The 26,040-nt window shown below is 44.9% G+C and overlaps 1 protein-coding gene across 5 annotated transcripts in view; it reads right to left on the bottom strand.

The window, feature by feature from the left end:
• TOM1 (target of myb1 membrane trafficking protein) overlaps positions 1 to 26,040 on the bottom strand; it is a 188,556-nt gene that overhangs the window by 54,112 nt on the left and 108,404 nt on the right. For all 5 annotated transcript variants that reach the window (XM_033929580.1, XM_033929577.1, XM_033929578.1 and 2 more), the window contains exons 3-4: positions 10,959 to 11,037; positions 10,474 to 10,623 (exon numbers count right to left, since the gene is read on the bottom strand). In XM_033929580.1, coding sequence (XP_033785471.1) covers positions 10,474 to 10,623; positions 10,959 to 11,037 — 229 coding nt within the window. The remainder of the gene's footprint in view (positions 1 to 10,473; positions 10,624 to 10,958; positions 11,038 to 26,040) is intronic.

Genomic DNA, 26,040 nt, shown 5'->3' with positions numbered 1-26,040 from the left:
AATTCCCAGTTGGAAAACGTGATTCCCTTTATCTCCTTAGTCTTATTTATTGCAATTAATAAAGGTTCTAGGACAATATCAAAAAGTAATGGAGACAAAGGGCATCCTTGTCTAACTCCCCTATGCAAATTAAATCTAGTTGATAAATTATTATTAATATATAATCTTGCACCAGGAGAGCTATACAATGTCTGGATCATTTTAATAAAACCGGACCCTATACCAAACCATTGTAAAGCTTGATACATAAAATTCCATTCCACTCTATCAAAAGCTTTTTCTGCATCTAAAGATATTAGAAAAGCTGGATCATTTATATTTTTTGCTAAATTTAATGAGTGGAATGCTAGTCTAGTATTATTTGATGAATGTCTTTTAGCAATAAATCCTGTTTGATGTACATCTGTAATGAAAGGAAGAGCTTTTGCCAATCTAAGTGCTAATACTTTAGCCATTAACTTATTATCCACATTTAATAACGAAATAGGCCTGTAATTTGAAACCAGAGTAGGATCTTTGTTTGGTTTTGGTAAGACTATAATTATCGATTCTGCCATAGTATCTGAAATATTTTCATTCTTTATTTGATATTGATATAAATTTAACAGATGTGGTAAAATGATATTTTGAAATGATTTATAAAATTCAACAGTATACCCATCTCCACTTGGAGCGGATCCAACTCTAAGAAACTTCAATGCTGTTTCTATTTCTTTTAAAGATATAGGATCTTCTAAACTTCCTTTTATATGATCCGGAATATTAGGTCCAAGAAAGGAATTTAAGAATGTTAATCCTTCTTGTTCTTTATTTTTATAAGAATTAGAAGTGTATAATTCTTTATAAAAATCAAGAAATTGTGTTATAATATCTTTTGTGCTGGTATGTGTGTTACCTTGTATATCTTTTATTGCAATAATCTTAGATTTTCTTTTCTTTCTTTAAGAAAATTTGCTAATAATTTTCCCGCTTTATTTGAGTTGCCATAATATTGTACTTGTTTATTGAAAATGTCTTTTCTCACATATTGAGAAGAAATCTCATTATATTTAACTTTTACTTTTAACAACTCTTGTAATGTATTGTTTTCCCATTTTTTAATTAATTTATTTTCTAATAATTTAATTTGTTTTTCCATATCTTCATATTGTTTTTTTAAGTTGTTTTTTAATAAAAGCTGAATAAGAAATAATATTTCCTCTCATTGTTGCTTTAAAAGCATCCCATAAAATTTCTATATTTCTTTTTAAAGATGCTTTTGGCTACTAATTCCTCAAAGTTAGGTGACGTTTTCTAATTCTGGCCTCAGATCTCTGTTAAACCCTTCCTTTTGTTATTTCACTAACTTGTTTCATTCCCTATCAATTATTGTATTTCTACCCCTTCCTTACTCTTAGTTCTATCTGTACCGTGTGTCCTGTCTACGTTATTTGTACTGTTTCCCCGAACGTTGTAATGTATTATTTTTAGCTTTATTCATCGCTTTGTATTAAGATTAAGTGATTCATTAAATTTTAAATAAACTTGAAACTTGAGAATAAAGTTTGGAGAAGAGTACTTTAAAGGCCAGCCTAACCACTAGGCAGACAGGTGGCCACCTAGGGTGGCTGCAAGGAGCAGCTAAATTAAAGCAAGGTAACAGGGACGAATTGCTATTCAATGCACTCCCAAACATTTTGGTTCTAATAAACAGGGTTAAAGAGAGACCATCGTTTCTGAAGTTCCTTATTTAGGGGCTATTTTAGATTCTGGGCTCAATGATGTAGCAAGGGAGGCACCTGGGGCGGTGGTGCCCAGCACTGCCACATCATGCATCCCCCCTACTCTTCCCTGCTGCTCAAATGCCCCCCCCCCTTGCATACCTCTTGAAATATTCGATGAGCAACATTTCCCACCTCCTGCTCGCACCAGCCTTGGCTCCTTTCTGACATCATGTACTGATCCCACAACCAGGAAGTGATGTCAGAAGGGAGCTGAGGCCAGTGCGAACAGGAGATGTTAGATGCTGATTGTGCCGGCAAACACTATGCCACTGTCTGTGCTGTCTCTTCGATCATTTGTTTCAGTTGCAACAAGTTTGAAGGTTGACTTGGATTCTGCCAGGTTCAGAACAGTCTGCAGTCATTGGTTTTCAAACCACAGAACTATTTTAATTTTGGTATTTTTTAGAATACCATTACCATTCTTCCTTTAAGCCTCTATAGATTATTTAGAATACTACTGCTCAGCTTGTCACTGGAGTAAAACAGCACAATCACAACTTCCTGCAGTTCTCGTACATTGATTGCTGATCAGGTGACACATTCAGTTTACTTAGTAAATCTATATGGCTGGGCTTATTTCATCCAATATTTATCTTGGGTTTTTATAACTCTTGTCAACATTTCAGGTCTCAGGATAGTGGGTTACTCAATATCGCAGTCAGCATGGTTTCATTTTCTGGCCCTGCGGAGTGGAACCAGTTACCTGTATTAATTAGATTGCTTACTGATATGTCAGCCTTCTGGAAGAAAGTTAAAAGTACAGTATTTTTCACTCCATAAGACACACTTTTTTCCACCCCCAAAAGGGGGGTGGAAATAAGAGTGTGTCTTAAGGAGCGAATATAAAAAAAAAAAAAAAAAAAAGTACCTTTTTTGCATCCCGGCTCCCTGCGCACTTTCCCCTCCTCTCTTCCGGCAGCGGCACAGCAGTGCACGAGGTAGGCGTGCACTTTTTGCGTGCCTGCCTGGTCCTGCATTACACTGCGAATGGCTGCTGTTAGTTTTTGTGAGTCCCACAAGAACTCACAGTAACCATTCGGAGTGCAGCACAGGACCAGACAAGCATGCAAAAAGCCCTCGCCTGCCTTGTGCACCACTGTGCCACTGCCAAAAGAGAGCAGGGGAACAGAGGCAGGAGTGTGAAAAGTACGCTGGGAGCTGGGAAGCAAAAAAAAAAAAAAAAGGTACGGGTGGAGGGGGCTGGCTTGGGGCTAGCTGCCACTACATGTGCCTACCACGAGATGTGCCCTGTACCCTGTCCCGACCTACCAATAGACCACCAGAGGGGGGACAGGGTGCAGAGCCTGACAGGGAAAATTTGGTTCAGAATGGTTTTTTTCTTGTTTTCCTCCTCTAAATTTAATCGAAAATGTATATTCTTTTGTTTATGTTTTCTTCTTGATTTAGTTGAAGTGTAATAAGTGTTATACTTTAACAAAATTTAAGACTAATTATGCTTTTCTGTACAATTTATACTTGGTATTTAATTTAAAATCAACAAAGAAATAATGAAAAAAAAAAGAAAAAGAAATGTAAGGTTTATTCATTTATCAATTATGATATGTAAAACCATTGGAACTTAATAAAAACATTCATAATGCACGTAACAAAATTGGACTGAACAAAAAACGTAAAAATATTCTACGTAAATCACTCTCATAGGCAGCAAATAATGCATAAGAGGATATGCCGTCTAAAAAGCTTGTCAAAATAAATGTGCTTTTAATTTTTAAAATTATAAATAATTCTGCATACTGTACACTGTAATTCAATTGGAAGAGAGGTTCATAGTTTTGTTCCTTATATATAAAATATCTTGGTTCTAGATATCGTCGGTCTTCACGAGCGAGGACACGTCCAATATACCGGACTCAGAGGAGCTCATGAGTGGGGAGCAGGCCAAAAGATTGGGGCATATAGAGGTAAGTCGGGAGGATGTCCTCAAGCAGATTGACAGACTGAAAAGCGGCAAATCACCGGGACCGGACGGGATCCACCCAAGGGTTCTAAAGGAACTAAGTCAGGAAATAGCGGGCGCAATCCAGCATGTTTGCAACCTATCCTTGAAAACTGGAGAGGTACCAGAGGACTGGAAACTGGCGAATGTCACACCTATCTTTAAGAAGGGATCGAGAGGTGACCCCGGGAACTACAGGCCGGTGAGCCTGACTTCAGTTATAGGGAAGATGGTGGAAGCAATGATCAAGGACAGCATTTGCGAGCACATTGAGAAAAATGGCCTACTGCGGACAAGCCAGCACGGATTCTGTAAGGGAAGGTCGTGCCTGACAAACCTTCTGTACTTCTTTGAGGGAATAAGCAGTCAGGTGGACAAAGGGGAACCCATAGACATCATTTACCTCGATTTTCAAAAGGCCTTTGACAAGGTGCCACATGAAAGGCTGCTTAGGAAGCTGTGGAACCACGGGGTGGGCGGGGATGTACACAGATGGATCAAGCACTGGCTGTCAGGTAGACTACAGAGGGTCGGAGTAAAGGGTCGGACTGGCGGGGAGTCACGAGTGGTGTGCCGCAGGGATCGATGCTGGGGCCGCTACTCTTCAACATATTTATCAATGACCTGGAAACGGAGGCAAAGTGTGAGGTTATAAAATTTGCAGACGATACCAAGCTCTGCGCCAGAGTTAGGACCAGGGAGGAGTGTGAGGAACTGCAAAGGGACCTCGATAAGCTGGAGGACTGGGCAAACAAATGGCAAATGCGCTTTAACGTAGATAAATGCAAGGTCATGCACATAGGGAAAAAGAACCCGTTGTTCGAGTATAAAATGGGGGGGAGATTGCTGGAAGACACCGGACTTGAGAGAGACTTGGGTGTGCTAGTGGATCCATCCATGAAACCATCCGCACAGTGTGCAGCAGCCTCGAAGAAAGCCAACAGGATGCTGGGCATCATCAAGAGGGGCATATCAACCAGGACGCGGGAAGTCATCATGCCGCTGTATCGAGCGATGGTGCGCCCACATCTGGAATACTGCGTTCAATATTGGTCGCCGCACCTCAAGAAGGACATGGCAGTTCTTGAGAGAGTCCAAAGGAGGGCAACGAAACTGGTAAGAGGGCTGGAAAACTGCCCATATGCTGAGAGGCTGGATAAACTGGGGCTCTTCTCTCTGGAAAAGAGGAGGCTCAGGGGGGATATGATAGAGACCTTCAAAATACTTAGGGGCATAGAGAGGGTGGACAGGGACAGGTTCTTCAGACTAAAAGGGACAACAGGTACGAGGGGGCACTCAGAGAAACTGAAGGGAGATAGGTTCAAATCAAATGCAAGGAAGTTTTTCTTCACCCAAAGGGTCGTGGACAAATGGAATGCGCTCCCGGAGGAAGTGATCCGGCAGAGTACAGTACAGGGATTCAAACAGGGATTGGACAGATTCCTGAGGGAAAAGGGGATCGTGGGGTACTGAGGGAGGTGCTGGGGTGTTGCATAAGTATAGACAGCTCACCAGGTCGTGCAGGTGCAAGGCCGGAGGGTTAGGACATTGATGGGAAGATAGGACTTCGATGAGAAACCTAGGGGGCAAGGGGGCCCCTTCTGGTGATTAAGGCAGGTCATGACCTGTTGGGCCGCCGCGGGGGCGGACTGCTGGGCGGGATGGACCTCTGGTCTGACCCGGCAGAGGCACTGCTTATGTTCTTATGTTATGTAGAGTCATCCAATCTATTCTGTTGGAAAAAAAACCCAACAGTACAGTATATCCATAACAATTTGTCTGCTGATAGAATTTATTATTCTCCACATCCGTTACTATGCCAACTTCAGTTACTAAGCCACTGCGTGACTTTGGTCTTTGTATTTTTTGAAACAAATTTGCAATTACCTGTTCCACTCAACTCAGATTTTCATAAATCTTGACCATATCTCCTCTCAACCATCTCTTCAAAGTTGATGAGTCCCAACCTCTTTAGCCTATCATATGAGAGTCCTTCCAGCCCCTTAATCATTTTGGCCACCTTCTCTGTATTTTTTCTAATTCCTCTGTATCTTTATTGAGATGTGGCAACCAGAATTGCACACAAGGAGCGTTACAGAGGCATCATGATATTATTTGGTTTTATTCTCTATTCCTTTTGTAACAATTCCTAACATTCTGTTTACTTTTTTGAATGCCAGTGCTGCACGTTGAGCAGAAGATTTCGACTTATTATCGAAGAGGGCACCTAAATCCTTTTCCTCATTGATGATTCCTAATGTGGAACTCAGCATCATCTAATATAATAAAACGGTAAGCCGCGCATGCGCACTTCCTATGCGTGCGTCCGTTTTCCGTGAGCTGTAGCTAGGAAGTGCACATGCGCGGCTTACGGTCTGCCCTCGGAGTGGCGGCTGCCGGCCGCTAGCACCCCTGCCCTCTCCGTCGCCTCCCGGCTCCAGCGGCGTGACAGTTCCCGACAAACATCCTTACTCCAGCAGGGGCTGCAGCACTGTAAACACGCTGCTTCGCGGCCTGCTACTGCCCTGATTTGCTCTGCCTGACACGGGCAGAGCAAATCAGGGCAGTAGCAGGCCGCGAAGCACGTGTTTAGAGTGCTGCGGCCCCTGCTGGAGTAAGGACGTTTGTTGGGACTAAGGGAGGCAGGCAGGGAACCTGAGAGAAGCCGCTGGGCACCACATACCGCTACTGCACCACATATCTGCACTCATACATCTTTCAGGCCGCTACGGCTGTCGGTGGAGCCCGTGTGAAGCCGTGGCCAGCTGAAGGCGCACAGGGCTGAGGAAGAGAGGGCCTCCTCCCCTCTCCGTGCGGGAGGAGCCGCCGCGCAGATGCAAGGGACCAGACAACTTAAAAGTAAAAACCACCTTCTTTAAGTATGCTTACAACACTTGAGATGAGACCTAACCAGCAGAGAATGGCAAACACTTCCTTAGAAGCCATCCTACTGTATTCTCCTTCCCCACCCCCACTTTTTAAAATTTTCAATCTTAATGTATTTTTCACTCCCCTGTTCCCCCTTCTCCCACTGTTCCAGTTAGTACTTTTCAGTTTGTCAACCCCCAATCATTTTAATTATAATTTATTTTATTCAATACTACTTTTTTTGTTTCTTTTAAGCATTGTTTTTTTTTCTCATTGTAAAAGTATTGTAAACCGTTTAGGTATTGTGAGAGAGGGAAAGGGCATGATGCTGGACAGGGGGAGCAGGAAGAGGTGCTGATGGGAAGTAAAACAAAAAAGGAAGGGAGGCCTACTGATGGACAAGGGGAGCAGGAAGAGGTGCTGATGGACAGGGGGGAGGTAAAATAAAGGGAGAAGGCCTGCTGCTGGATAAGGGGAGCAGTGAAGGGGTGGTTGGTGGTGGACAGGCAAAAGAAAGAAAGACAGAAATACAGAAAGTGGCTAAGGAGACAGAGAGACAAAGAAATAAAGACAGACACACACACATATATTCTAGCACCCGTTAATGTAACGGGCTATAAAGTTAGTGTAGTTATAAATTGGGCTATTCTTCCCAATGTGCATCAATTTGCATTTGTCCATGTTGAAATTTCATCTGCCATTTGGATGCCCAGTCTTCCAGTCTCACAGCACTTCAGCACAACAGCTCCTGTCCCTGAGAGCTTAGATTAGTTAATATGCTTTATCAGCTGGGTATACTTACCCCATGTTCCATAGCATAAAAACATAACAACAGCCATACTGGGTCAGACCAATGGTCCATCTAGCTCAGTATTCTGTTTCCACAGTGGCCAATCCAAGAGTCACAAGTACCTGGCAAAAACCCAAATAGTTGCAACAGACTATGGACTTTTCCTATAGAAACTTGTCCAAACCTCTTTTAAATCCATCTATGTTAACCACTGTTACCACATCCTCTAGCAACCAGTTCCAGAGCTTAATTATTCTTTGAGTGAAAAAATATTTCCTCCTATTGATTTTAAAAGTATTTCCTTATAACTTACCGTATTTGCCGGCGTATAAGACGACTGGGCGTATAAGACGACCCCCCAACTTTTACAGTTAAAATATAGAGTTTGTTATATACTCGCCGTATAAGACTACCCCTTCTTCCGCACACCTTCTGCACAACAAATAAAACTTAAAAGAACATCAGAATTTATTTCAACAATTTTAATTAATTCACTAAAGCAATAGAATTCTTTTCCTACCTTTGTTGCCTGGTTTCTGCTTTCCTCATGTTCTCATTCAATTCCTTCCATCCACTATCTCTCTTCCTTCTGCATCTTCCATTTGCTCTGTTACTGTGCCTCTCCCTTTCTTCCCCCTTCCAAATTGGTCTGGCACCCATCTTCTTCTCTCTGCTCCCCCCATAGTCTGGCATCTGTCTTCTTCCCTGCCAGCGTCTTCTCCCTACTCTCTCTTCCTCATTTCCTTTGCGTCCTTCTCCCCCCCCCACCCTTCCCATGGCCTTTCAGCGTCCTTCTCCACCCCTTTGTATTCCCCCATGTGCTTTCAGCCTCCTTCTCCCTCCTCTGTCTTCAAGTGCTTTCAGAGTCCTTCCCCCCCCCCTCCTGTCTTCACCATGGCCTTTCAGCGTCCTTCTCCCCCCTCCTTCTCTACCGCCCCGGGTGCAGCACAGCCGGCCAGGTTCCCTTACTTTTGTGGCACTTCCCCGACCGACCGACAACAGCCCCGGTCCGACAAACCTCCCTGCCCTTAACCGCGAATCTAAATTACCTTCTTACAGCTGCTGTAAGAAGGTAATTTAGATTCACGGCTACAGGGCAGGGAGGATTGTCGGACCCGGGCTGTTATCGGTCGGTCGGGGAAGTGCCACAAAAGTAAGGGAACCTGGCCGGCTGTGCTGCAACCGGGGCGGGCCGCCCCTCTCCCTTGGTAGCCACTCGAACCGCGAGGCTACTCTCCTTCTCCTTATCTGCCCTGCCTGCAGCACAGAGCCGAACGGAAGTCTTCCCGACGTCAGCGCTGACGTCGGAGGGAGGGAGGGCTTTGTTTAAGCTTTGTTTAAGCCCTCCCTCCCCTCCGACGTCAGCGCTGACGTCGGGAAGACTTCCGTTCGGCTCTGTGCTGCAAGCAGAGAAGGTAGGGAGAAGAAGAGCCGCGTACATCCAGAAGACTGAGCATCCAGCCCCGCAGGAGCCCCGCGACCTTCGGAGGCGTCCCCATGGGATCCCCACGACCCTAGGGGGCGTCCCCACGGGATCCCCGCGACCCTAGGGGCGTCCCCGTGCAGCTCTCTAAACAGTACCCGGCGTATAAGACGACCCCCGACTTTGGGGAGGATTTTAAGGTACTGAAAAGTCGTCTTATACGCCGGCAAATACGGTAATTGAGTGTCCTCTAGTCTTTGTAATTTTTGATGGCGTGTAAAAAAAAAACAAACCCCAAAAAACCCCAATCCTCTTGCACTACTCAGGATTTTGTAGACTTCCGTCATATCTCCCCTCAGCTGTATGTTTTCCAAACTGAAGAGTCCTAATCTCTTTAGTCTTTCCTCATATGAGAGGAGTTCCATCCCCTTTATCATTTTGGTTGCTCTTTTTTGAACCCAGTAGTTTGAAATGTACTGATATCTGCTTTATTGTAAATCAAGCACAACAGGACAACTATGAATCCTCCACTGCCCCTGAGTTTCCAGCATTTGGAAACCATTCAAAGCTTCATATCACAAGAAAAACAGCTCAACTGCTGATGCAACTTCTCTAAAATAGAAGGTTCAAGGTTACACTTATTTGATTAACTGCCTAAAGCAAGGTCATCAAGGCAGTGTACATTGTAATAAAATTCTGAAAGGAGAAATACAAAATACTGAATAAATAACAATTTTCTAAGTCCACTCTGTCTCACAGGATCCCATGATCAACAGCAGCCCACCAGTCTTATCAAACTACTTCATTTATTAAAGCCTAGTTGAAACAAGTATGTTTTTAACATGTTAAAGGAAGGAAAAGAAGCCTTGATTTGTAGTGATATAGAAAGCGCCAGCCTGTCAATTCCACATCTCCAACATGTCCCTTATGTTTCCACAGTAGGATGAGGACCAAAAAGGAAGGTCTCATGACAACTTTACATCCTTTTCCTAGCCTAAAAACACACACACAAAACCTTCAGTTCTAGTGGGTTGGTAAATTGTTATCTGTAATTTGGAATTTTTTTTTCCCCCAGGTAAATAGCTAAGACGGGTGGAGAGTGACACTTAACAAAAATGCCATGGTGGAACACACTAATGGGCTGTTGAGTCCAATATCCTGTTTGACACCAGCAGTCCAGGTTACTTGAGCTAGAGAATAGCATGGGGACAAATTTGTCCCCGTGAGTTTTGTCACTGTCCCTGCCCCATTCCTGTAACCTCTGCCTTAACCACACAAGCCTCGAACACTTATGATTTTAAAGTGTTTGAGGCTTGTTCAGATGAGGATGGCGCTTGCAGGAATGGGGCAGGGACAGAAAAAGAACTCACGGAGACGGGATGGGAATACGAGGTCCTGCAGGGATGGGAAAAATTTGTCCCTGTGTCATTCTCTAACTTGAGCATGCCTGTCAGATCTCAGATAGGAAAGCCCATTCCTGAACCACACATTCACAAGCAACAAACTGCAAACTTTAAATGTGCAGGACTGCAACCCCCCCCCCCCCCCCCAAAAAAAAAATAAAAAACCCTAAACATTTCCTTAAATTTGTTTTAAATCTGTTAACTTGTTTCCATACTTCTTATAGTTTTATAAACCTCTACTAAATCCCCTCCAAGCTGGAGAGTCCTACCTGAATTAGAGTCAGTACTTTGTCATGCACAATGTTTGGAGGGTTGTTTTTGGGAAGAATGGTCTTCACCAGAGCATTGTCCACAAACTCCTGGTTCGCTACAAAGATATGGAAGCGATGGCCACAGTTCTTCACACATGTTTCTAGAACCTTAAAAAGAAATTAAAGCCAATTTTAAAAACCCAAAAACCTTACACCCTCTATAAATTGTGGATATGTCCCATTTGTCAGCACTTTGGGACAGTTAGATATACTTCTGCAATATTTTCCACAGTGCACTAAAGTCGTCACCTCTGTCCTGTGTGAAAGACAGAGAGTAAAGGGGAATGAAAGCTAACTGATAATTCTCCTCCTGCTAACATAACATGTGCCATATCATGTCAAACCAAAGGTCCATCCAGCCTAACATCCTGTCTGACAGTGGCTACTCCAAGAAGGGCTCAGCAGATCCTAAATGGAATGAAACCTTTGTCCTCAATCCTCACCGTCAAGGCCAGCATGACCTCATGGAAGTTCCTATTTCCCACAATCCTTTTCTTCAAGGCTCGGGCGGCATCTTTGGGGCTGCAAGAGAAATCAGAGAAAGATGAATTAGGATGGGACGTGTTCTTTGTCATACAACATGTGGAGTCAATGAAGCCAGAGGTAATACAGTAAATGACAGCAGATAAAGACCTGTATAGTCTGTCCATCAAGGCTGCCAGAGCCATTCAGAGTGGTTTTATAATTTTGGTTGCACACATACATGTATATAACAGTATTCTAATCATTTACACATGTATAAAGACATGGAAACATTAGCGCAGACATGGGCAAACTACGGCCGGTGGGCCATATCCGACCTGCCAAATTTATCTAAATTGTATTATTAAACGATAGAGAATGACACGGTGGCTGTTACTTTTCTTTCTACAAGCAGCTAGAACCTTGAAGTTGTGTGTGGCTGCCAGAAAGTTTTCCTCTGACGCAACCGGAAACAGAAGAGAGCTTTCCGGCAGACGCACGTGACTTCAAGGTTCTGGCTGCTTGTAGAAAGAAAAGTAAACATCACCACAAAGGTAAAGGGAAGGAAGGGAGGGAGATGCTCACACCGCAGCGGGAGGGAGGGTGCTGCTGGACCATGCAAAGGGTGCTGGAGGGAGGAGGGAGGGAGGGGAAGGGTGGAGGAGGGGAGATGACACTGCTGAAGGGAAATGAGGAAGAGAGAGTGGTGAGAAGATGCTGCTGAAGGGAAATGGGGAAGAGAGAGATGCCAGACTAGGGAGGAGTGGAGAGAAGATGGGTGACAGACCAACTGAGGGGGAGGTAGAGGGAGAGATGGAAGGGAGAGGCACAGTAACAGAGCATATGGAAGAGGCAGAGAGAAGGCAGACAGGTGATGGAAGGAACTGAATGAGAAGATGAGGAAACCAAACAATAAAGGTAGAAAAATAAATTTCTATTCATTTTCTTTTTTTGCTTTAGAATAAAGTAGTATATTAGTTGTGTTGACAAACATTTATAAACAAAGCCCTGCCAGCTGAACATCTTTCTCTAGTTCAGCAGCAAGAACTTTGATTTATAAAATGACAATTGTACAGAATATTGTTTCTTTTTATACTTTAATAAAATAAGTTCAGTATAAAACTATTTGAGACTTGTGTGGATGAGATCAGATGGTATTCAGGGACGGGGACCAAGCTCGCAGGGAGCTCTGTCAAATTTAAGAACCCATTGTGGCCTACGAGTCAAAAAGTTTGCCCATCCTTACATTAGTGTCTACTTAAGAATTGTTCCCTAGTGCCAGGTGTCTGTAGAGAAATTACATCAGTTGACACTTCAAATGTGCCAAAAGTCAGACATTCTAAAAGCAAAAGTGGTTTCAGTTTCAGTTTTCATTAGATGAGATCCATATGTGTGGAGATACTTGCTTGGAGGTAAAATATATATAATTTTAAATAATGAAAGGACTATGGGCTTCTTTTACAAAGATGTGCTATGGGTTTTACCGCACGCACTGGATTAGTGCGCGCTAGCCAAAAATCTACACTATTACGTGCGTTAAGGCCCCAGCGCGCCTTTGTAAAAGGAGCCCTATATGTTACGCTCATCAGACAGGATGTGTTTGGAAGTGCCTCCATTGAGTGTTGTCAAGCTCTCTAGTGAGTCGCAATGCTTCAGTGTGTTGGAACGCCTTACTGTTGAAATTAAGACAGGTTTCTACATTCCTGCAGTTTAAAAAAGATCTGAAAATGGTTTTGTTTGAGCGTTGCTTTGTCAAGTGACAAGTGGGGGCATAGGGAGGATGTATCATTCTTTCTTTATTCTTAGTCAATAGGGCAGTGGGCATGATTTTAAAAGATTTTATTTTGATGATCTTGTTAAATTTATCTTTGTTTTGTATATTTGAGTATATGTTTTACTTATTGTTATTATGTATGTCATGCTGTTATCTGCCTAGAATTGTTGGATAAGCAGGCTAGAAACAAATAAATATATATATTTTCTCATTTGGATACTATTTGAGCGATTTGAAAAGAATTTCCAGGCTTTGTTTGGTATGATCAATATCCAGTGTTTTAAATCACCCTTGTGACGTGTAGAAGCTAGACTATATGCAAAAAGAATTGCAGCGGTTGTTTTCAAGCACAAATGCTGGTTAGCTTATAGTGTTAGTAGGGAAATTATATTACTATGAAAAGAAGTTTACATATTAAAAAAATAATTTGAGAAATTAATTACTCCCGATTGTAATTTTCAGAGCATATAGACTTCATGTTCAGTAACATCAATGGGCCTTTAAAAAATTCTAGATTGTGCATCAGGCTGGTAGACCAGTGTCTAGACTCCTTCATAGGAGCTAACTTTTCAAAATTATTTGGGGTGCCCAATATCCTCCCTGATAGAGCTGGTGGATCAAAAATTTGCTGAAGGAAGCTGCCATTGATTTAGGTAGACTGTGGGATAAGACTTCTCTGATGTATAATTGGGTTTTGTTTGTTTTAATTATTATGTACTGTATTTTTCACTTCATTAGACACACCTGACCATAAGACATACCCTAGATTTAGAGGAGGAAAACAAGAAAAAGACTATTCTGAACCAAATTCTCCCTGCCAGGCTCTGCACCCAACCCCACACTCCTTGCCAACCTCTGCACCCAACCCCACACTCCTTGCCAACCTCTGCACACTGTCCCCCCTTCCTGCCAGGCTCTGCACCCTGTCCCCCCTCTGGTGGTCTAGTGGCAGGCAGGGACAGGGCACAAGGCAGGCAGGCCTAGTGGCTGGCAGGCAGGTAGGTAAGTAGGGTCAGGGCAGGTAGGTAGGTAGGCAGGCCTCTCCCCCCCACCCAGGCAGGCAGCAGGAAAGTCCCGGTCTCTCCCTCCTCCCTCTCTATTTTCAATTCAGCAGGGCAGGAAGGCAGGCCCCAACCTTTCCTTCCCAGGCAGGCAGCAGACAAGACCCGGCCTCTCCCTCCTCACCCCGACAGGTGGCAGGCAGGCCCCGGCCCTCTTCCACCTCCCCCCCACACATATTTTTATTTTTTTTTTAATTCTGGCGCCTTCACTCACTGAGAGCGGCGCACAAGGCTGGTTGGTTGGTCCCCGCTGCTTGAATTCTCACGGGAAGCGGTGCGGGAACAGGCAGGCAGCCTGGTGCACCGCTATGCCGCAAAAGAACAGAAGAGGAGGCTGCTGCATCTGCCGTCCGTTATTGGGGAAGCGGCAGGGACCAGGCAGCCAGCCAGCCAGCCTTGTGCATCGCTCTCAGCGAATGAAGGCGCCAGAAATTTTAAAAAGATATGCGCGCCGGCGGGGTAGAGAAGTAAGAGGGCCGGCAAGCAGGGAGGATGGCAGCATTAAAATAATGTAACGGGGGGGGGGGGGGCATTTTGGATATTCACTCCATAAGCCTCACCCTTATTTTCACCCACTTTTGGGGGGGAAAAAAAGTGCATCTAATGGAGCAAAAAATACAGTATATATTTATGTACATTGCCTTGGTATAAAGTGGCTATAATACATGAAATGAAAAGGAAAGAATGAAATGACAAAAAAAACCCCAGATCTTATACACCGATTGTACGAGTTCTTGGTGTTTATGGTTTTGACCTGATTTCCATCAGTTGCACTCCAGAGTCAAATAGGAATCCATATTTTATATCAGAAAGATTCTGTTTCTCCTGGAGGGATTTTATTTTACGATACCCTATTTCATTTAATTTTCCTCAGTAGCAAGGTTCTGCTTTGTGTGACCGATCAGGTGGTAGCTCTTTCTGGAATTCTAAATATTCCAGAAATGTGGCCAATGACTCTTTGCCAGAATCTTGTTAAAAGTCCTCTCTCTCTTATACACAAGGGGGAAATGGGCTCCTCTGCCATCTCTAGACTTTACTTTGGCAGCTCAAGGCACGTTACATTTGAGTACAGTAAGCATTTCCGTATCTGAAGGCCTGATATTTTGTGGCAGCAAGCAGATTGATTTAAACACAGATATTTAAATTAATGCATGTAATTAGCAATGCTAAATATAATACAATGGCAGCCATCACCACTCTCTGTTAATTGAACCTCAAACAAAACATTGAGCTTATCGACACTACTGTGTAGACAAAAATTATTCTGCCCCTTCATTATAAAAAGGGATTGTTCTGGGCCAGCAAGAAGGATTTTCAGTCCAACAATAAGAGCAAACCTATAACTGTATACATGCAGTTAGTTACATGTGCCCTTCAAATGTAAATGTTGAGAAAGTGTAAATCAAACAATATATCTCCAGTTAAATCATGCACTGGTAGCAAAAATGCTCAAAGGCTTAACCCCTTATCAATACTGGACTTTAATTTCAAAGAAATATAGCTTAACAGGGGAAAAACGCCTCAGAAGCTGCAGGGCAAACATTGCTCTGGAGCTATGAAGGGGAGCTTAAATTGCTCTTTAACTCCCCTCCAGCATGCTATCATTGACAAAACAACCCCTTAGTTATGCTAAATGTGATAGTTCAAAAACAAGCAGCACTTATCTTTGCCTTAACGTGGCTACAGCTTCCTCACTGAATCAATATAAGCCGACGATGGCCAACGTTTCATGATCTGCCGATCATTTCTTCAGGGCTCTTAAGTATTAGAGAACAAGAGCCAGAAGGCCTTGAGCATGCGCAGACGCTCAAGGCCCAACCCAGGCAAGAGGCAGGATCTTTTCTTAACTTGCACTGGCAAGCAGCACATGGAGTAAGGAGCTTGTTTGGGAGGGAGGGCGGATGCCGCTTCCAGCATGGGGGTGCGATGCGGTTCTCGGGGGGGGGGGGGGGGCATTTGTGGGCAGGGGATGCGATGCAGGTTTGAGCGGGGGGGGGGGGGGGATGGAGCAGCGCCGGTAGCCTCAGGGGGGGGAGGGAGGAGGAGGTGAAATGTATCAAGCGAGTTTCCCTTACTTTCTATGGGGAAACTCACTTTGATATACGAGCAATTTGGTTTACGAGCATGCTTCTGAACGAATTATGCTCGTAAACCAAGGTTCCACTGTATTTGCATATTTTTAACCAGTTTCTCTTACTTTTTGTTGTAATGTTGAGAATGTAACATAGTATACCAGACGTCCAGATTTACCCAGACATATCCTCTTTTTAGAGGACTGTCCAGGCATCCAGATGGATTTTTGAAACCCAGCACTTTGTCTAGGTTTTGAAAACCAGAGCTCGGGGCTCTGTCTGGAGGGCATCTGCGCATGTGCAGATGGAATACGATGATGTTACTTACACGCATGCACTTTTCATCATCGCATCTGCGCATGCGCAGATGCCCTCCAGATGCAGCCCCTAAGAGACAGGATTTGTGTGGGGCAGGGTTGGGGGGATGGAACAGGGCAGGGCTATGGGTGGAATGGGGCGAAGCCACGCATCCTCTGTTTTTGAGGACAAAATCGGGCAACCCTAATAAAGATCCACATGATCCGTGCAGTCTGCCTAACAAGGTGGCCACTGGGAGTAAGAGTGGATAGCGTAGCTGGTTTTAAGAAAGGTTTGGACAAGTTCCTGGAGGAAAAGTCCAGAGTCTGTTATTGAGAGAGACATGGAGGAAGCCACTGCTTGCCCTGTATAGGTAGCATGGAATATTGTTACTCCTTGGGTTTTGTCCAGGTACTAGTGACCTGGATTGGCCACCGTGAGAACGGGCTACTGGTTTTGATGGACCATTGGTCTGACCCAGTAAGGCTATTCTTATGTTCTTATTTTACCCATATCTGCATTAGCCTGAGGCCTATGAACCAAACTCTGACTGCAACATAACCATCTTGTCATGGCTACTACAAGACTTACTTTGTGCACTGCCCAGATTGACATGCCTAGGAACATTTGCATTTTTCTCTGATGTGAAACCTACAGAATGAAAATTACATGGAATTAGGGGTACCAGCAGTAAGGAGGGCCATCTGTAAGGCAAGGAGTCTCAATATATTTTCTACAGAACAGCCCTCCTGGACTATATTGATAACAATCACCAACTAGTCAGCTCAGTGGCCCTAATTAGACAAGGCCTTACCTCATCTACTGTCCATGTGCAAACCTATACCAGCAGGTCTGTGTGTGCTCAGTTCATCTAGTCCAGGGGAGTCAAAGTCCCTCCTCGACAATCCAGTCGGGTTTTGCATGCACTGCTTTCATTGTATGCTAATAGATATGCATATTCATTGGGGAAATCCTGAAAACCTGCCTGGATTGCAGCCCTCGACTTTGACACCTGTGATCTAGTCAGAGAACTGCTCTACACACGATATGATGTCCTCTATATTGTGCTCTCTTGCTGAATCAGAAAAAAGAGAGGAAGCAGAAAGAGAGCCTCTCAGGAAAGAAAGAGAGAGACTTTTCTCCGATGGGTGTTATTTCACCAGCCAACATGTAGTTCCAGAAAGAGGCCGAGTGCTTTGCATTCAAGTGTTTATATACTCATACAAGCTGTACAGAGTATGAACCAGTATTGGGTAGCATCTTAGCTGCAGCTAAGACTAGTTCCAGAGAAGTGCTGTGTCCATTCCAGCTTCATTGCCGAGACAGCCTTTCACTACAAACACAGACTGAATACACAATGGAACGAGGCATCCTATCTACATGGCCTTGACCAGGAGCCAGCTATGAAACATCAGTTTGGAGTAAGAGCGAGAGTGAGAAAGATGCCACACTGGGGGAGCAACAGGCTTTTCCCTGAGCGCATCCGGAAGGTGAGAGACAGTGTTATACTTCCTATGGTCTATAGAGGTTGAAAATACACACAGACACTAGCTACAATGCAAGTGTAGAGTGATGTGATTCAGCCCCTGAAGTGTATCTGCAGATAGTGGAGGGCTGCGTCACTCACCTTAACTCACAAGAAGCAGCAGAAGGATTTGAACCCTGGCTTTTGCTGCTCTAACCACTAGGCTACTCCTCCACTTCACTGTCCAAGTAAGACCAATTTCCGATAATACTGAGAAGGGATAGATTCCGTACAAACGTAAGGAAGTTCTTCTTCACCCAGAGAGTGGTAGAAAGCTGGAACGCCCTTCCAAAGGCTGTTATAGGGGAAAACACCCTCCAAGGATTCAAGACAAAGTTAGACAAGTTTCTGTTGAACAAGAACGTGCGCTGGTAGGGCTAGTCTCAGTTAGGGTGCTGGTCTTAGACCAGAGGGCCACCGCGTGAGCGGACTGCTGGGCATGATGGACCACTGGTCTGATTCAGGAGTGGCAATTCTTATGTTCTTATGTTCACTCCTTGGGTTCACCTAGCTGGGTTTTAAAGATATCTGCAAAGAACATGCCTAAGAAGTTTGCATATAATAAAGAAGGAGTCCTCAAATCCAGGCCTCAAGGTTCCTAACCTTATCTGGTTTTCAGGAAGAACTCTCACCAGACAAGGCTAGCCTAAATCTTGGCAAATAACTTGGCTTCAAAATTAAACAAAGTAATAGGCCTATAGGATCTTTCCTGGTTTTAACAGCACCACAATGTGCCGCCTCTTATATGCTATATAATGGTGTCTGAAATTTAAACAAACACACAAACATTTAGAAGTTTGGCATGATATTAAAACGTCTAAGGCCCCAAAGCACAAAAGGTTTTTTTGCAAGTAAAACTGGTTTTAACCTCTCTCCTGCCAATGCTCATAAGAGTTCTCGGTGACTACTACTATTTATCAAATAGTGCTGCTACTGATATGCAAATGCATTACAAGGAGCTCATTAGTATTCTAATTCTTTTTTTTATTTTTTTTTTTTTTCAAATGAAAGCTTTTATTGAAAAATATACATAAGTATACAGCAGTGATACACAGCTTCAGCAAAGCACAAAGGAAAAATCAACAGTGCAGACAACAAATTAAACAGTAGTTATAGCCCCAACATGTCGAAAACCAACCACAAATCCAGCAAAACCACAGCAAAATCCCCCCTCCCACCCCCCCAGGGATAAAGCACAATGCACACACCGCCCTTTTGGGTAAGGATCTCCCAACCTCACCTTCAAAAACAGTTATCATAGGGTCTCGTCCTGTCCCACACTCCCAATTAAACATCCAATCCAACCCCCCACTCCCCCCTCCCACCAATCCCTATAGAAGCCCGAAATCTACGCCAAATATGAGCATAGCCATGATGTTTGCTATGTCGTAAAGCCGTTAACTGATAAAGGAGCTGCCAGGTAATTAAGCGCTGTTCCACCATATGCCAAGTGGGGGAGTGCCCCTGATTCCACAAAGATGCTAGGGCCAACCGGGCAGCAGTGAAGGCTAACTTACAAAATAAAGAGTCACCCCAATCAAGATCCAATTGGTGCCAAAATAACAGGGCATGTCTCCAGTCCACCAGAACCTGCACAGTGAGAATCCGGGAAACTCGAGAGAACACCTCAATCCAGAAACCGCTCACCCTCCCACAATACCACCACATATGCATATAGGTTCCCACCTCCCCACATCCCCTCCAACAAGAAGCACTCGTCCCCCCACGCCATCGAGCCAGAACCTGAGGAGTATAATACCACCGGAATAGAACTTTATACCCATTTTCAACCACCAATGCTGCAATGCCCGCCGAAGCAACTTCTCTCCAGATGTCGCCCCAAGTATCTAAAGAGATAGCTGATTCCTAATCCCCTTCCCAAGCCAACATATAAGACAAGGGCCGAGCCCCCCGACTATTAAGACACCGATATATAGCAGACAAAGCACCCTTCCGGAGAGTCGGGCCCAGCAACAACTCAAAGGGGGTCTTACCCGCCCGTAAGTCCCGTAGGGCCCCCGAGGCCTGCAAGTAGTGAACAGCCTGTAAGTAGGGAAACAGATCCCGAGCCAGAAGATCATAACGGCCCTGTAGTTCAGCAAAAGGCCTAATATTGCCCAAGAGTGGATCCCACAATTGACCCACACACACCAAGCCATGAGACTCCCACCTAGCAAACACACCCTCTCCCCTACCAGGCTCAAAAGCCACATTATGACGCAGCGGCGTATACCAAGAATGGCGCTTACCCAACAACAAACTTCTCCGGGTCATATTCCAGACCCGCAGGGCTGTATCTACTGAGGATAGGACTCGCTCGGGCCGAATCCTCTCAGGCACCCAGGGCCGATGCAACAGGGGCACCCCAGCGGACATGCGTTGTTCAAGCTCCACCCACGGCTTCGGGTCTTGCGCTTGCCACTCCAACAGGGCTCGCAACTGTGCAGCCTGATAATATTTCACCACATTAGGGACAGCCAAACCCCCATCGCTCCTACCCAAGCACATAACCGACCTACTCACACGAGGCCTCCGACCGGCCCAAATAAAAGCAAAAATGTGCCGCTGCACCCCCTCCAATACGCGCCTATTCACCCAGAGAGGCAACACCTGGAATAAGAACAGAAGACGAGGCAAAATCATCATTTTCACTATTTCCACCCGTCCTAACCAGGAAAAAAATTGATCCTTCCAGCTTGTCAAATCCCGCTGGATACGTCGAAAAAGTGGGGGAAAATTAAGATCATAGATCCCCGTTCCCGGTGGGCCAAAATAAACCCCAAGATAGCGCATAGACTGTTGTACCCAACGAAACGGAAACCGTGCCTGAAGATAATTCACTCTATCCAGGGGTAAATTAACATTGAGTAGCTCGGATTTCCCGACATTAACACGAAACCCCGACACCCTTCCGAACTCCTCCAGTTCCCGCAAGATAGCTGCCAGGGAGGTCTCAGGATCCTTCACCGTGAAGAGAAGATCATCCGCAAACAGAGACAACTTATAGCTACTGCCCGGTACCGTTATTCCCCTGACATCCCGATTCATCCGCACCCTCTGTGCCAGAGGTTCCACTGTCAATGCAAAGAGGAGCGGAGAAAGAGGACACCCCTGCCTCATCCCCCTGCCCAAAGAAAAAGTATCAGAATAACCCCCATTCACCTTAATACATCCCACAGGACTGGTGTAGAGGATGTGAATCCATTCCTGCATACGAGGTCCCAAACCAACAGAATCTAAAATCCGAAACAAAAAAGGCCAGGAAACCCTGACAAAAGCTTTTTCGGCGTCGACCGACAAGAATTCCGCTTCCCGACCACCACCCCTAGCCCTCTCGAACAAATTACAAACCCGCCGCGTATTATCCCCCACCTGTCTCCCCACCACAAAGCCCGATTGATCAGGATGTATCAATCTAGGAATCCAGCTCATCAGTCTGTCCGCTAAAATCCGCGTAAAGATCTTCGTATCCACCCCCAACAAAGATATCGGTCGATAGGATGCACATTGCAGGGGATCCTTCCACTCCTTAGCTAATACTGTAACTCCAGCCAAGCGCATAAAAAACGGAAGCGCACAGTCACCCTCCATAGAATTAAGAAAGCCAAGTAGGGGAGGTAACAACAAATCCTGAAACCGCTTATAATAGCGAACTGTAAAGCCGTCCATCCCAGCAGACTTGCCTAGTTTCATTGAGCGCAGAGCGCCCCGAGCCTTGATCAACGTAAGGGGACGATCCAACCGGGCCACATCCGCCAGCGCAATCCTAGGAAGCTCCGCCGAAGCTAAATAACTGTCGATATCATGCGCGGACCCGGCCCCTTCCGGAGAATAGAGGTGTGAGTAAAACTCTACAAAACGAGCTCGAATATCATCATCTTTACGCAATAACTCTCCAGAGGCCGCCCGAACAGACAAAATTTGATTGCACGTCTGTCGTACTTTCAAACGATGGGCTACCAATCTGCTAGCCTTATTAGAAAACTCGAAGTATCTCTGTTGCAGTAGCTGTAGATTGAAGCGCAAGCGCTCCAGATCCAACGCCTGGAGATCACGACGCGCCTGAAACAAACGGCCACGCAGCATCATATCCCAAGGTCGGCGCTTATGGAGACTCTCCAAACTCCCAATAGTATGTATCAAGGCCGTTGCCTCTGCCCTATGTGCACGCTGCCGAGCAGAGGCCAAAGCAATCAATCTGCCCCCTAGGGTAGCCTTCAAACCCTCCCAAACCGCCTCCTGCGAGGCCCCGCATTCCAAGTTCAACTCCAAATATTCCCGCAACCACCCCTCGATCTGTACTACAACTTCTGGGTCATCAAGGAGACTGTCATTAAAACGCCAAAATTTCCGGCCCGAACTACCCCCCTCCCCACGGAACCTGGTCCAAACAGGGGCATGATCCGACCACGTAATTGACTCTATTCCCGCCGACTCCATCCGACTGAGCAATCCCCTCTCCACAAATACAGCATCTATTCTTGAGTAAGTGGAGTGTAACCCCGAAAAATACGTGTAATCCCTGTCTAGAGGATGTAGCCAGCGCCACCCATCCACCACATTCAGAGCGGTCAGTGCCTCCTTCAGCATCTTACGCTCCCTCCCCCCATAATGATCCGCCCTCCCTGAATTATCCAAACGTGGGGTAACAGTAAGATTAAAATCCCCACCCAAAACCAAGGCACCCCCCTTAAACCTAAGAATTCGAGGCACCAGATCCCGAAAGAAGGCCCCCTGGCCCTCATTGGGGGCATAGACATTAACCATGGAATATAAACACCCCTCAATAAGAATTTCCAGCATAATATACCTTCCCTGAGGATCCCTGACTACCCGTTGTACTTCGCTCCGAAGCCCCTTACGTAGCAGAATCCCCACCTCACCCCTCTTAGACGTACCCACCTTAGAGGCCCAAAAAGACTGGGGAAAGCGGGAATCTCGGACTAGATATTCATGGGCTGAAAGCAAATGGGTTTCCTGTACAAAACAGACATCCGCTTTCAAGCGGATCAATTCCCTATAGAAAGCCCTTCTCTTATTGGGAGAGTTAAGACCCCGGACATTGTAAGAGACCAACCTAAACCCACCCATATTTTAAAATCCACCAACTAGATGCAGACCCTACCCAAACATTAGCCTCCCTGTATCCCCCTTCCCCCCCTCCTCCCCCCCTCCCTCCTAGTTCCCATGTGAGAGTCCATAGATCTCTCACCAACATACAAGGAAGATAACAATCCCCGAAGCCCTTGTCACAGAATCCCACAACCAAACATTACATTACATTAGGGATTTCTATTCCGCCTGTGCCTTGCGGTTCTAGGCGGATTACATTGTAGAAGATATCTGGACATTTCCAGTAGAATTACATTTCAGGATAGGAGTATATTACAGTAACAGTAAAGAGTTATGATACTTCAAGTTCACAGAAGATAATACTTGTCACATAAGTTATTACATATAACAGAAGATAGTGTATTTTGCAGAGGTAATACATGGCAACTCGATCGTTTAAATCGGGTGTAAAGTAGAAGAGTTACATTACATTTTAGGTCACAGACAAAGAGATAGTATAGATGGGTGTTTCCGAAGTCGTTGGTTGGGAACTCATTGGGTGGTGGTTAGAGTGATGGGAGATATTTTTTGAACAGTAGTGTTTTTATTTCTTTGCGGAACTCTTTTATGTCTGTTGTTTTGGTCAGTAATTTTGAGATGTCAGAGTCTATTTTAGCTGCCTGTGTCCCCAGGAGGTTGTCGTATAGTTTCTTACGACAAGTTCCGTTGAGTGGTGGATAGGTGAAAAGGTTCTGTGTTCTCCTTCTTCTTGGTGGTTGATAGTGATGGAAACGATTAATTAGGTAATTGGGTGCCGTGCCATGGGTTACTTTGAAAATGAGACAGTAGAGTTTGAATTGTGTTCTTGCTTTTATTGGTAGCCAGTGAGATTCTAGGTATGCATTGGTAATGTGGTCGTATTTGCTGAGTGAGTATATGAGTCTGAGGGCTGTGTTCTGGATGGTCTGTAGTTTTTTTATTGTGTTGGTCGGGCAAGGTAAGTAGAGGCTGTTGCAATAGTCGACAATACTTAGCACAAGGGATTGGACAATGATCCTGAATTGGTCTTTGTTAAAGAATTTCCTGATTTTTCTTAAATTTCGCATTGTGAAGAATGCTTTTTGGGTGACTTTTAGGATTTGTGTTTGCATTGTGCAACATCTGTCTAAATGTATTCCTAGGATTTTAAGGGAGTTCTGTATAGGGTACTTGATTGAGTTTACTTCCAGTTCTGTTAGGGATGGTTTTTTGTCCTTCTCTAGTAATAAGAATTTGGTTTTGTCAGAGTTCAACTTCAACTTGTGATCTGTCATCCATTTATCCACTGTTTCTAATGTAGTTTTCAAGCGTTCTGTGGAGATTGGGTTGTGTATGTCGAATGGAAGGAGGATGGTTATGTCGTCTGCGTAGCTGAAAGAAGTAATATTTTGGGTGTCTAGGGTGGTGCCTAGGGAGGATATGAATAGGTTGAAAAGTGTGGGAGAGAGGGGAGAGCCTTGTGGTACTCCACATGGATTGGACCATGGTTCTGATAGAATGTCTTTAGATTTGACTCTGTATGTTCTAGTTTTAAGGAAGCCTTGGAACCAGTTATGAACTTTACCTGAAATTCCTATTGCGTCTAGTTTTTGGAGAAGAATGGAGTGGTCCACTAGATCGAATGCAGCTGAGAGATCAAATTGGATGATTAGCAGTCTATTTCCTTGGCTGAGGTGACTTCGAGCTATATCTAGTAGAGATACCAGGAGAGTTTCTGTACTGTAGTTGGTTCTGAATCCGGATTGGGATGGATGTAGGATATTGTGGGCTTCAAGGTAAGTGGACATTTGTTGTGCAACTAGTCCTTCTATTATTTTGACGTATGTTGGGATAGAAGCGATTGGTCTGTAATTTGATGGGTTATTTGTTAGACCTTTGGGATCCTTCAGTATAGGCGTGATTATAATTTCTCCGAGCTCTGGTGGGAACTGGCCTTCCCTGAGTGTGGTTTGTAGCCATAATGTATAGCTAGCTTTGAAGTTTATGGAAGCTGTTGCTAGTAGGTATGGTGGGCAGTTATTCAGGTCACATGATGATTTGCAATATTTTTTGTATAGTCTGTCCAGTTCAGTCCACTGGGTTGTAGGGAAGTCGGTCCAGAACCTGTCCGCTGATATTGCTTCATCTGATGTGGGTTTTGTTAGAATCTTGTCTGTGTTGTTTTGTGAGTTGTTGAATGTTGTTCTAATTGAGATGATTTTATTTTTGAAGTGGTCTGCTAACTGAGAGGCTGTAGGTGTTAGGTTTTCCTGGGTGGCTAGACAAGGTTTAGTGTCGGTAAGGTTTCTTACTAGGTTGAACAGTTTTTTTGTGTCTGGTTTGTCGGTGCCTATGAGGTTGGAGTAATAGTCTTTGCGTTTTTCCTTCAATTTGATTTTGTATTGTTTGATTTGGATTTTCCATTCTGTTTTAGTAATTTCTTGTTTTTGTTTTATCCATGCCCTTTCTAGTTGTCTACATTTCCATGAACTATCAAAGTAACAAACACTACAATCTCAGACTCAAACACACCAGCCCACCCGCTCCCCACAGCACAACAGCAACTCAACATCTTCTCTCCCCCCCCACCCCTCCCACTGCTCCATCAGGCCCCACCACATCACCATACCTCCCCACCCTCCATATCTTGCCAGTCCACACGAGTCCCCCTGAAGCTCCAAACCACAACCAGAACTCAGGAGCACAGTCATCAGGGGTGGAGAGTGCCCCACCAAGAGGTATATCCCCCAGGATAGTAGAGGAAGGAATGTGCATTAAGGCAAAAGGTGTCAGTCCACCATCAAGGAAGACCAGTCGAAGATGAAGCAGCAGCTTGAGGTAAAGGTCCCCCTTCACGACCTCCCCTCCCACTCCGGGAGCCACGACCCGCTCGTTGCCATCTGGAGGCAGCAGAAAGTCTCCCTCGCATGGACTCTGCACTCAGAGGGGGAGCAGGTTCTTCAGGAACTTCAATACCTGCTCGCTGCAGCAGGGTCCGAGCTTCACGAACCGTGGCAACTCTAGTATGTACTCCATTAATGGTGATGACCACTCCAAACGGAAAAGTCCAATGATAGCGCAAATTACTACGCTGCAGAGCCTTAGTCACTTCACGGAACGCCCGGCGCTTCTGGAGCGTGCCAGCCGCCAGGTCCTGATAGAACTCCAGCCGATGTCCTTCCCAGGTCACGGTACCCAACTCTCTGGCTCGACGGAAGATCTGTTCTTTAAGCACAAAGCTCTGAAGGCACAGCACGATGTCTT

The sequence above is a fragment of the Geotrypetes seraphini genome, chromosome 2 (assembly GCF_902459505.1).
Source record: "Geotrypetes seraphini chromosome 2, aGeoSer1.1, whole genome shotgun sequence".
Lineage (NCBI taxonomy): Eukaryota > Metazoa > Chordata > Amphibia > Gymnophiona > Dermophiidae > Geotrypetes > Geotrypetes seraphini.
Note: the sequence above shows the minus strand (reverse complement) of the source record. Positions and strands in the feature narration are given on the sequence as shown.